At 39.2% G+C, this 13,115-nt stretch overlaps 1 protein-coding gene across 2 annotated transcripts; it reads left to right on the top strand.

Annotated features, from left to right (window-relative positions):
• The first annotated feature begins 4,830 nt into the window (after positions 1 to 4,830).
• On the top strand, positions 4,831 to 11,749 carry LOC117457236 (FH2 domain-containing protein 1-like). Of its 2 annotated transcripts, none has more exons than XM_034097190.1 (12): positions 4,831 to 5,002; positions 5,594 to 6,024; positions 6,906 to 6,967; positions 7,641 to 7,743; positions 7,864 to 7,949; positions 8,033 to 8,133; positions 8,238 to 8,308; positions 8,387 to 8,494; positions 8,603 to 8,673; positions 8,767 to 8,884; positions 8,973 to 9,137; positions 9,221 to 11,749. In XM_034097190.1, the coding sequence occupies exons 2-12, from the start codon at positions 5,668 to 5,670 to the stop codon at positions 10,490 to 10,492; spliced, it is 2,514 nt and encodes an 837-aa protein (XP_033953081.1). In that variant the 5' UTR covers positions 4,831 to 5,002; positions 5,594 to 5,667; the 3' UTR covers positions 10,493 to 11,749. The 2 variants fall into 2 exon arrangements, with proteins under 2 accessions (XP_033953081.1, XP_033953080.1); XM_034097189.1 differs by having other exon boundaries at positions 5,624 to 6,024.
• The last annotated feature ends 1,366 nt before the right edge of the window (positions 11,750 to 13,115 follow it).

A 13,115-nucleotide genomic window follows, 5' to 3' on the forward strand; every position in this document is an offset into this window, starting at 1 on the left:
AATGGGCTTCCATAGTTTTGATCACAATTTACGTAAACACATATTTCCAAGGCTCTCCTTTTTAATGATTGGGATAAAACAGGTTTGAAATCATTCCAATGTATACTATAGGACAGTAAACCAGAAATATCGTTTTAATGTGGAGAGATAAAAAAATATGCATTAATAAAATAGTAAAATAAGATATGAATGAACAACAAAAATAAAATGCGTTACATCTAGGCTATTTGTTATTTAATTATTAAAATGTAAACCGATCTTTTTCATATGGGTGTTTAGAGTTGTACCCCCTAGATCTAGTCTCTAGTAATTCTGCGTGTGCACCAGATTGAAACATTTTACTTCAAAATGTTTAAACATTTCTTCCCGGTATGCCTGAGAAGGCAGATATGCTTGTTTTTCTCAACAAGAGCTGTTTTTAAAAGTTGGACTGTTGCACTGTTGTAGCTTCAGTGGTTCTCAGGTTAAAGTTACATAGCAGTGAATATAAACAGACTGATTAATGTGAATATTACTTTAAACTAACCTGTGTAAAAGTTTCTCGAATAAATGTAATTTTTTTGGTGGAAGAAGCATGTATCATTTTTTTACCCTGCCCCTCAAAGAATCGGAATCGAGAACCGTTAAGAACCGGAATCGAAAAGTAGAATCGGAATCGGAATCGTGGAAATTCAAACGATACCCAACCCTAGCCATAACCAACCTCCACTCTTAGCTCCCCTTTTCTAATAAACAAATGTTACGCTCACCAGCTGATTATGGGTCCCCCCCAGAACATGTGACACAGAGAGTGACTTGTACTAGCTGCTGGTCGCAGCTTTAAAAATAAAAAGGACTTTTGATCAATCAGAACGATAAAGCACGTTATCCTGGCAACATAAAATCTAACTTGCAGCTGAAAACGTTTTAAGAATAGTAGGGCATAATGTTCTAACAATATTATAAAAACATCTAAAAAAGGTTGTTACCAAGCATTTTAAGAATGTTTTTGGAGAACGTTATCCTAGCTTTCAGAAGAACATTCTGGGAACCAAAATAAAACTTCCGTCTGAAAACGCTTTAAGAATAGTAGGGCATAATGTTTGAACAATGTTATCAAAAACATTTGAAGAAGGTCATCACCAAACATTTTAAGAATCTCTTTAGAGAATGTTATCCTACCTTTCAGAAGAACATTCTGGGAACCAAACTAAAACTTCCCGCTGAAAACATTCCTAGAACAATGAATGGTAACATTCTCAGAATGTTTTTAGAACCAAAAATGTCTAGCCGGGGTGTGTCTTCAGCATCATTTTCAGTCGTTGTATTCTCTCAATTATCATGCGTGGTTCCATTAATTTCATAGATGACATTACCACAAATGGGAATTGTCTGAAACCACATATGTTCTAGGCTGGGTATACAAGTTTTCAGATTTAGTGTTATGCTGTACAGTAGGTGCACTGTAGCCAACGTTGACTTGAGGGGTGTTGATTAAGACTTGTGTTGACTCATGCCTTTTATAACAACAGTAGCTTAATCAAGCAGCTGTGTTCATTGTCTAGGTGTGTGCAATTGGTATACATTTCCACGTGGCATTACAAACAAGTTATTATGATCATTTCATTTTCCAGCTTCTCCCAATGAACATGTATAACACAGGAAAGCCCTATATAACGCAAACCAAAGTTAGCCATGGAGTGCCACAGGGCTCAGTGCTCGGACCTATTTTGTTCAAATTATATATGCTTCCGTTAGGCAATATTATAAGGAATCATTCTGTAAATTTTTCATTGTTATGCGGATGATACTCAACTATATTTATCAATCAAGCCTGATGAAATTAATCATCTAAATAAAATTCAAGACTGCCTCAAGGACTTAAAAACGTGGATGACCTTAAACTTTTTGATGTTAAGTTATTGTACTTGGCCCGAAGAATCTACGAAACAAATTATCTAAAGATATACTAACTATGGATGTCATTAATTTGGCCTCCAGTGAGACTGTAAGGAATCTTGGTGTTATATTTGATCAGGATTTATCCTTTAACGCCCACATAAAATCAATTTCAAGGACCGCCTACTGCCATCTACATAACATTGCAAAAATCAGGCATATCTTGCCTCAAAACGATGCAGAGAAACTAGTCCATGCATTTGTTACTTCAAGGCTGGATTATTGTAACTCCTTATTATCAGGGTGTACCAAGAAGTCAGTCAAGTCGCTTCAGCTGATTCAAAATGCTGCAGCTCGTGTACTAACCAGTTAGGAAAAGGGACCACATTACTCCTGTTCTGGCTGCCTTACACTGGCTCCCTATAGAACACAGGATAGCATTTAAAATTATTCTTCTCGCCTACAAAGCCCTTAATGGGCAGACGCCATCTTACCTTAAATAACTCATTATACCCTACTGTCCTACTAGGGCATTGCGTTCCAAGAATGCAGGGTTGTTGGTTGTTCCTAGAGTCTCTAAAAGTACAATGGGAGCCAGAGCCTTTTCTTATCAAGCTCCACATTTGTAGAATCAGCTTCCAGTTTGTGTTCGGGCGGCAGACCCTATCCGTTTTTAAGAGTGCGCTTAAGACCTTCCTTTTTGATAAAGCTTAGTTAGGGCTGATTAGATTCAGCCCCTAGTTTTGCTGATATAGGCTTAGTTTGTCAGGGGACATCTTACTTCTTCCTTCTCTCTGTCTATACCTGTGTACTCTCATGTTCCGATTAACCCAGCTTCCCCAAATTTCTTTCTTTTTGGTGTCTATATACGCCGGGATCCGGAGACATGGATGATCCTGTTGCTGCGGTCCTGTGTCCTGCATCGCGAGCCCTGGATCTTGAGTCGTGGCTGTGGTCCTGGATCATAGGTCATGGATGGATTTCCTCGTGGATTCATCTTCCTATTATACACACATGCATTTCCAAACATTTGGATTACCTATGTTGCAAATGTATTATCTTTTCAATTTACACACAGCATCTATTGCATGTCTGTTCGTCCTGGGAGAGGAATCCCTCCTCTGTTGCTCTCCCTGAGGTTTCTCCCATTTTTCCCTTTAAACTGTGGGTTTTCTCCGGAGGTTTTTCCTTGTACGATGTGAGGGTCTAAGGACAGAGGGTGTCGTATTGTCATACTGATATTCTGTACAAACTGTGAAGTCCACTGAGACAAATGTAACATTTGTAATATTGGGCTATATAAATAAACATTGATTGATTGATTGATTGATTGATTGATATAACTGGTTATGATGTACCGTCTATAAGTGTTTGAGTTCTCAGCTTATCAGGCACACATTTGGTCTTATTATTAAAAGTCATGAATTTATTAATTTTTGTTACCCTGTAAAGTATGCCGCCAAGAATATTAATATGCCCAGACTCCTATTGGTAAAATTCACTTTGCATTCAAGACTCTTTTACAAGGAAGATGAAAATTACATATCCCATGAAGAAAAATGTGCGGTGGCTTTGGTTATATTTACATTGTAATTTTGTAAAGGAGTGCAGAGGAGCTATTTCATATATTAAAAGCATCATGTTCAAATCAGGGATCATAACCCTCCTGTTTTTGTTCGTTTCCCCCCCCCCCCCTTTACTTTGGTGTTTGCGGTCAAATTTGACTGGTCCTGTTTTAACTGCTATTACATTAACACAAAAAACATTAATCATCACCAAATGTCATTTAACACCCTTTCAAACTATACATATTGTATCAGACTACTGGTACACATGAAAAACTGCAGTAAATATACAAAGAATAGACATTGAACATGTATTGCGTGTGCCAGGTGTGATCCATGTGGGGGGATGGGCACATAATAGCGGGAAATGTATCAAATTGTTCTGTGTGTGTTTGTGCCAGGTGTGATTCACATGTGGGGATGGGCACATACGGGGGGAACACATCTACTAATTCCTTTTCTTTATGGCGGACCGGGAACACCATGGGTGTTACAAAGTTGACTACATCATCCAAAATTCAATGAAATAAAGTGGTGATCAGCTATTTTATGTTCAAATGTCTATCGTGAAGGATATCATAAAGCCTTAATGCAATCAAATATAAAACAAAAAAGTTATGATTGATGAAAGTAAATCGGTCAGATTTGCCCCAAACATAACAGGAGGGTTAAACACACGTTTTGAACCTGCCTGCATTTCATCCAGACCGTTATTTGTACATAAAAATAACATGACAACACTCATTAAAAGTCACTTTTTCGAATGTCTACAATTGGATACAAAATCCATTCCTTTCCTTTTGGTGTGCCTATTTCAGATGAGGAATCCAGTTGAAACAGTGTATTGAGTTTCTCTTCACAGCTGAGAACCACCTCATTAGCACACAAATGCATCTGGGTAACAGCTATCATTCTAAGGGCTAATCATTTCTGGGACAGAGTTAAAGTGCTCATAGCTATTTGACTATACTAAAGGCCAGCCTGATCACAACCCCACATTCCATCACTAAAGCTTAATGTTTAACCAAAGTATGTTGTTTGGGTAATTTCTTATTGAATATTCATTCACTTCAATAAGAAATTACACCATGGCTCTAAAACAGAGTGATTGTGTGTTCTTAGCATTACAAAAAAAAGTCTTACTGCTACATGAATAAGCCTGGTTGGTCTTCTACAAACACCCTGAATAAATCAATATTCCGTCTCAATCAATGAGGACCTTGATCACTGTGGAAGAGTCTTTTAGGCAGACTGCTCACATGAGTTCCTGACAGCTAGACAGAAAACAGAGTTGCCTCAAACTCCAGCCAACAAGCCAAATTACCTTCAGTATAATTCCCAGAATTCCTCCTACGGGAAGGTGCGGGCTGCCATGGACACAGTGAGTTACCTGGGCGTGTCGAGTGCACGCAGACTGGAGTTTCGACACTTCTCTCGCGCTAGCCAGGTTATTGTCACTCTACTTTTGATGGTGAAGTTTTAACAAGAACACGGAGGACTAACACAAAGAAAGCGATTCAAATGAGGATAATGGAGCAGCAGCTGATCCAAGAGCAAACGTAAGTTGCCTTTTTACTTCCTGATTATGTTAGTAGCCTATTATTAAGAAATATTGTAATGGTTTTTTGGATAGATAATGTTAGCTGCACTCAGAAAAAACACCAGGCCTTTTTTTATTTAGGATAACGTATGGCTTTGTTCCCATGCCAATTAAACTTCTAAAGTTCAGCCAACTGGACTGAATTTAACATACAATTAATAATAGTTGTTTATTTACCTCCTAAAGTGTTACTAATAACTCCATACAATTGTGACTATTGTGATAGATTTGGAGTAACAGCTGAAATATCATTTCAAAGTATACAATAATGCTTTTCATATGTTTTGCCAACCAAGCACAATGGTCATTTAGTTGATATACTTAGGAGAAGAAAATGCTTTATCCCTGGCATATTTCTGTTGTTTACAGCCATAGTGACTGCATGTGAGACTTCTAGTTAATCTGTCCCTATCCTATTATGTTTCTTTCACTGTAAATGCATCATCATAATTGACAACAATTTGGTCCCTGCAGCACATTGGCTGCAGAATAATTTCTATAGAGACAGTCACTCAGTAAGTAAAAATGTGTCCCTGTACATTTGTTATAGGCTCTAATCTCGCCTATATGTGTGACTCAGATCATGACTGCACCCCAAACCGACTGAGAGATCCTTGACCAAAGATGCAACCAGGAGGTCCCCCCGCTCCACCACCACCACCGCCGCCACCGCCGCCACCACCACCACCTCCTCCACCTCCAGCCTTTGGCCTCCCCCCATCACTACATGGCTTTGGCCTTAATGCCAAGGGAGCACACCGGCGCTCCAGGATGCGCAATTTTAACTGGGAAACCCTCCCCAAACACAGTGTGGAAGGAAAACACAACATCTGGACAGCAGATAAGACTGATGGGGAATATGAGCTGGACACTGAACACATGGAGGAGCTGTTCAGCCGCAAGCAGGACCAGCAACAAGTCAAGGCCCTGAACCGCCAGAGCCTGAGGGGCCTGCCAAATTCTGCCTCAGGAGGGGTAATGGTGAGTTCTCCAAACACAGAAAACAGGGGGTACATTTGGATGAATCAGTTGCCCCCAAGAGTTTAAAGCTATAGATTGAAATGTTTGCTATTTTTTGCTCAGTGTAATTCTGAGATATGGAGACAACTTGATTGACCGGGATTTATTTTTTGTTTTCTTTGCATGCAGTTTAGAGCTAAAACATAAAACCAGTACAGCTGCACACTCTCCATTTTATGTTGATGTCCTCTGCTAAGCTTCTTCTCCATGCGACAGGAATTGGAACATAGTGACATTTTTGACACTTCACTTTTTAAAATCTTCTCCTTTTAAGAGTACAAAAACAAAGTATTTATAGATTGAATTTCAAAAGAGTATTAAGTAATATAATGTGTTGTGTGTTTTGATGTGAAATCAGTCAATACAAGGGTGGAGTCTCACCATGCTTCATATCTGTTTGCTAAAGGAAGGAATAAATGTGTCACCCAACAGCTCTATTCTGTTTAGTAACCTCGTGCTCTGTGTTTGAGCTTCTGGAAATAATATGTATTGCCATTCAGTTAAAGTCTTAAACCAAAACATATCTATTTATAATCTCTATTTATGTTTTAGAACAAACATGGCTGTTTGTCTGACAAAGTAGATTAAAATATGTTACTAAACCTTGTCCCATTATCCAAGAGAGACACTGAGAATATCTATCACTGATGCAAAAATGGATATTTGCTCTGATTGTTCAATACAATCAACTCAAAGAATCCTTAACCTTTGGCATCAACTATCTGTTTAGAAAACTAAGGGTATCTGTGATAACAAAAAAAGACTCTGCTCAAGCCAATAGTGAAATATCTTAGCGACTGACAAGCTGATTTATCCAGGTTTGTGTCTGTATCTATTCCCAGGTTTCCATCCTCTGCTCCAAGAGAAGCATGAACATTGGAATTTTCCTGAAGCAATTAAAGCGGTGAGTCAGTGTTACTACTCATAAGGTGTGATGGGTTTTTGCACAATAAACTTTTCATGTCCCAATGTTCAACAACACAGGATGAGGCATAGAGAGTCTGCAACATACTCACAAACCTTATATTACATTCTGACATGTCCTGACAGGCCTGATCTAGACTGTTCTACAGCTCCAACAGGTTACCTCCCGGGTAATCCACAGATGAATTACTAGGAGGTATTATGAATGTATTGCCTATGGTTATTTGGCATACGCAACAAATCCAGCAGGAAGTGGAAACAATACCATAACACTTTTAATGATGCACTCAAACCTTTGTCAGCCAATGCAACATCAAGTCATCTAACGTTAGTACTACTGTCTACTAATATTGCGCCAAACATTTCCATATGCTTTTTATTTTTCTCTGTTACAAATATGTTTCTTGTAAAAGCATATTCCTTCATTCCTATGTCCTATGCAGCACATGTTTTTTTGAGGATTGACATCATGAGGTTTGCTATTCAGCAAAGCTATTTGAGCATGTAGGGGCTTGTTGAAGTCAGCTGAAAAACAGCAGCAAAGTGTGGTATAAACTTAGACACATGCACTTATCATAATAAGTCCTAACCATAAACAAACAATCATAATTTCTGAGTCTGAACCTTATGTGTCTTTCCATCTTACTCCACAGGACTGTAAAAGACATGATTGAAGAAATTAAATCAGGAAGTAGTCTCACTTTTGGCCCTGGAAAACTGAAGGAGCTCTGCAAGCTGCTGCCAGATGAAGGGGAGGTACTTGTGACAGCTGCTTTTACTTTTGTCATGTTTGTAATGCGTTTTGTTGATTTAACAACTTTGTAGCTGTTAGAAAACAAGCTGGTTTTAAGTTTTGTGCTTGCCTTGTTTTTGCAGAAGAAGCAGCTGGTCGCTTTTAAAGGTGATCCCTCTGCTCTCCCTGACGCAGATCTGCTAATGCTAATGCTAGTCAAGATTCCTAGGTGAGCTACCTGCATGTCATCCCATGTATTGCATGTTACATTTCAATAGTACTTCACTTATGATGGAAACCTTGTGTCTGTAGCTATGAAGAGCGTCTCAGCAGCTTGGTGCTCAAAGAGGAACTTTTCCCCCTCATGGATGAAATGAAAAACTTCATCAGTACTTTGACAGCAGCTGGAAATGGTATCATTGTCTTCCTGGATCTTTTATAAATAAGGCTGATATCAGATTTTAGACAGAAAGAGTTGTAATCCCATTTAGACATCATTATGTGTGTCTTCTTTTAGAGCTCTTGGAGTCGGAACACCTCCATTCCGTCATTCGCCTGGTGCTGAAGACTGGAAATTACATGAATGCTGTGAGTGTATAATAAAGTGCAGTCTTTCATGTCTTTTGTTTGTGTTTGTGCATCTATAATTGATTTGTTTATTCACAGGGTGGCTATGCAGGCAGTGCCATTGGGTTCCGAATGGCTTCTTTGTTGAAGTTAGCAGACACTAAAGCAAACAAACCAGGAATGAATCTTATGCATTATGTAGTGATAGTAAGTACCAAAGTACTTTAATTTGTTTGCAATGTAGAGTCAGTTTTACTAATCTGGTGATATTTTTGTTAAATTTGAATTCGATCCATGTTTGAATATTAAACACAGCAAGCCCAGAAGTCAGACGGGGACCTGCTTAATTTTGCAGACCAACTCACACACATTGAAGCTGCATCAAGGTAAACAATCTTACTAACAGACGTTCAGCATTTTCAACCCTTTTTTTATTTGCTGTATCATCAGAGTGTATATATATATATTTTGTATCTTAGACTGAATAAAGGTGAAATAGAAGCAGACTATGAAAAACAGGTAAAAAGAGTGCAAGATACCAAAACGGACACCCTGAAGCAAGAAGACCTAAAAGCTCAGATGGATGATTTTCTAAAGGTGAGGAAGCCTTGTTGAGGAATGTGGCCAGGTTTGTCGAAGTTCAGTGGTGATAGCATGTTCTAATGTTTTTATATTTATCATTTAGGGGGCTGAGGTCTGCTTAGCTGAAATGGAGACCGACCTTCAGGAACTACAGTCAGTGAGTGACTCTGTGGCGGACTACTTCTGTGAAAACCCAGAGAAGTTCAAACTGGAGGAGTGTTGCTCCATTTTCCACTCCTTTTGTGAGAAATTCACGCGGGCCATGCAGGTAAGCCTGTGTATTGGCATGTTTTCTTTAGCTGAATTATAAAAAAAAATCTGCTTGATTATTAACTTTGTGATTATCTGCAGGAAAATAAGGCTCGAGAGGGGGCAGAGGTGAAGCGGCGACACAGAGAAAGACTGCAGAATGCTGTCAAACGAAGGTCAACAGCTACCTGCTCCACTAGAGACAAAGAAATGGAAGGAATTCAATTGCAATCTGTCCTACAAAACTTTCTCACCAGTCGTGTCTCTCGGAGGAGACTCGGGAGACCCTCATCTGCTTATGGAAGCCCGACGAGCAGCAGTCCTAACGATGGGAGTCTATCTGAAATGAACCCTCAGGCAAACCTCCCCACTGAAATTCAAAAAAGAATAAGCTCTGTTAAAGCTACGGACATGGGCAGAAAAGAGTGGAGTTCAGCAGTTGAACTCTCAGAGAACCCTCCACAAAAGAAAACTCTAACCAATAGCGAGGACAACAAGGCAAAAGGCAACATTTCTAATGAACAAGAGGTGAACACTTTGAGTAAAGAGGACTCCAGAGGTCTCACACAGCCAGCCAGCAGGACCACCAGCGTTTCCTCCTCAGGCAGACTTTTCTCCACCACCACTGATGACAGTGAGGAAGACCTAAACGATAATAACGAAGAGGAGGCCCAAAGATTGCGGGACGCATCTAAAAAGGTTTTGCGCTTTCAGAAAAGCCGTAGCAGTGTGTCATCCGATTCTTTTGAAAATCTGAAATCTCCTGGTCCAAAAGTCACATTGACTCGTCAACGCACCTTTGATGAGGACACAGAGAGGTATCCTGGAGACCCCACCAATGAGGATTTAGTTAGACTTTTGCTAAATCCTCAGTCTTTCACAAAATGTGACCTTGGCCGACGCCATACTCTACCGTCGAAAGTTCCTCAAACTGAGGAAGAGGAAGATAAACTGTGTCCCAAGCCTCCAGTAAGATCTCCTCCTTCTGCTGCAAGAGAAAAAGGGACACTGCCAGCAGAAGGGTCTGAACAAAATCCTTCAAATCAAGTGTTTGACTTTTCCAACTTATCTCAGAGCTTTAAGAACTCTGGTTCTAAAGACCAGCATTCTCCGTCAGCAGAAAAGAGAAGCAAGCTAAATGTTTCTGTAGCCCATGTTCCAGATGCTGGACATGAAGAGCAAATCAAAGTAGACAAATCAATGGAGCCGTCAGGGAACCCCTTGCAGAGAAATAGTGAAACTCCCACTAACAGTGCATGGACAAAGACTGACAACTCTGGACTATTTTTTAGCTTTTTAAAACGCCTTGGAGATATGAGCAAACTGCAGACGAGCAAGGAAACTGTCCATAAGGGCAATGATTCTAGTGTATAGGCATTGAGATGTATCAAACGTAAGGTCAGGAAAACACAAGTAGCTTTAGTGTAACTTTAATTACCTCATCATGGTGATTGTGTTATATTTAATGTTAATGTTGTGAATCGATAATGAGGTTTTTAAAGAGACAGAGAGATGTTTCTATGAAAGTGGTTGGATCAGTGGGAGTAGAGGATGTTTTTGTTGAGGAAAGGCAATTGGCATGTTGTACCACTAGATGGCAGAAAGTGACAGTAACATGGGACATTGTTGCTAAGCAAATAAGGGTGTTGTTGATTTCCAGGCAATCTGTACATTGTAACAAAAGAATGATTGCCACACTGTAAACCATTTCCCTATTTTGTATCAATAATATGAACATTCGATTGACAGTAAGGTGTTGTCCTTATCAGTTGGATAAATGGGAGAATATTTAAAGTGTGTGTGTGTGTCCTTTGTCTGGATTACAATGTAAAACCTTGCAGTATGTATTGAGAAAGTTCGTGGACGTTTAGTGAGGGAGCATAAAGAAATGTGACTGTTTGTACAATCTTGGCTTGATTCTTATTTTGATACATTACTTCTTGTACTGCATGCTTGAATTCAATAGTGTTGTTCAGTTTTGCAATCATTCAATTATTTTATTTTTGCCTTTTTGTTTTCCTTCTCTGTTGCTGTCACATAATCACATCAAAAATGCAGTTGAGGATGCTTTCAGGGTCATACAGAATGTAAGCATTGTTTTGAGCTTAAATGGGTCAGTGTTACATAGGCAACCTGTATGTATGCAGAGCTGTACCATGGACTGTCAGTGGCAAAGTGAAGGGTGCTGATCTCAAATTAACTTGAGAACAGATTACTGTGGTTGAAGGGCCAACATCTGGTTGCTTATTATGAAGGAAGGGAATCTGCCTTGCTTCATTTACCACTGTGCACTGCTTGTGACAAAGCCAGGCTATGACCCCAATATCTGGAGCAGATACAGAGGGGTCGGTGAGGCCACAGCCTGGGTCAATACATCTAGGATTACAACATGTAAGTTCAACTGTGTCCAGCTGTCTGACTGAAGTGTACCAATGAGGTAATTACATCTCTTTGAACGTTTTTGTTATAATCTAAACAGCAACTGGAGTGATCTGAATGTGTTCTGTATTTATTTGCAATTTAATATATTTTATTTGACTGATATGGATAGCCATCAAGATTTCCGAGAATCATTGGTGTTGTCACTGAATCGTGACTTGTTACAGAGTTGTTTTGTAATTGTATCTCTAATCATTAAGAGTGTCAAATAAATATGTATGAATACCTGTTTTAGTGTATAAGAGAATCACTAAGCAATATACTTCCCACACATTTCACATTTATAGTCACAGCTCTACAATATCTGATATGTGAATTGATAAGTCTGACAAGTTAATGGGCAGTCACTTATGTCTTTCCATTACAACCTCATATGATGGGCTGGATTTGTGTACTCAGTACAAGAATATAAAGCATTTTCCCACTCAACAATTAATTAGCCATGTAACACCTTGCCGTGTAGGGCCTGATCAAATATTATGGAGCAACCATTACTTTATTTATTTTTTGATTATTTGTGTTCTTACATAATTGTTTTGATCCACCCACTGACATGCTGTCTATGATTTGATTGTATTATATAATCTATGTATCTGGTTAGTGAAGGAACTGGCAGTTATACATATTTCCAGTCAGCCATAAAGATTTTATTTTTTAAAAGGAGTGCCTATTGAATAAAAACAATAACAATGTATTGCATAATAATATTCTAATTATTTATCTTATTATAAACAGATGTGTGAATAACATTAAATGTTGCCGTCTTCAGTATGTTACAAACCATGCTATTAGTTATTTTGACGGTATGAGTGTTGGCAGTGAGGTTTCTACGGTGTGGTTTGTGTGACCTGCTCACTGCTGCTGCTGCCAGACTGCAACAGCCATCTTGACTACATGGAAGCAGTTTCCATGGCAACTCCACATTGCAGAATAAAATCCAGAGATGACTGTGTTTGTCTCTCACACCAAGCCCCACCCCCAACAAACTCCCCACCGCCTGCACCACAACAGCAGTCTCACACAGTGCACCCACATTTCAACACATTGCCATATTTGTTCAATTATCCACTTCTCTCTATAGTCCTTCTCATTAATTTTCACTTAGAGCATATTGACCCCTCCCCCACTGCCCTACAAATAAACCTTTAGAGTGAAACATCCATTGCGTTGTTCTCTAAAAAACACTTTAGGTTACAATCTCAATTTCTCCTGTACACCCAGTCCATATTATCACATGTGTCTATGGACTCATCAGGGGCCCTGATCCCCCCCCCCCCCCCACCACCACCTCCTGATACCACCAGAATAACTGTCATCCACAGCCGAACAAACAGGACTCCCACTGCCTTGAATTTAGCAATTGACCTATTATGGGTAAAACAAAACTATGCCTCCTAAGGCAAGATCCTAGAAATTATAAGATAAATACTGTAAAACTGTTAATGACCAAAAGCCAGTTTCAGGATTGTTGCCTGATTATTTAATTGAACAATATATTCCTTGTGTCTTTGTACTCTAACACCTCTTTGCACCTTATGAATTTATAGCTTAAAGGAAA

This window comes from Pseudochaenichthys georgianus, chromosome 13, assembly GCF_902827115.2.
Source record: "Pseudochaenichthys georgianus chromosome 13, fPseGeo1.2, whole genome shotgun sequence".
NCBI classification, from domain to species: Eukaryota; Metazoa; Chordata; class Actinopteri; order Perciformes; family Channichthyidae; genus Pseudochaenichthys; species Pseudochaenichthys georgianus.

Coding starts and splice junctions, on each gene's coding strand:
- LOC117457236 (XM_034097190.1), top strand. CDS start 5,668: ATGCAACCAGGAGGTCCCCCCGCTCCACCACCACCACCGCCGCCACCG. Junction 7,950..8,032: donor ATGCTAGTCAAGATTCCTAG/GTGAGCTACCTG, acceptor TTGTGTCTGTAG/CTATGAAGAGCGTCTCAGCA. Junction 8,674..8,766: donor CACATTGAAGCTGCATCAAG/GTAAACAATCTT, acceptor TTTGTATCTTAG/ACTGAATAAAGGTGAAATAG.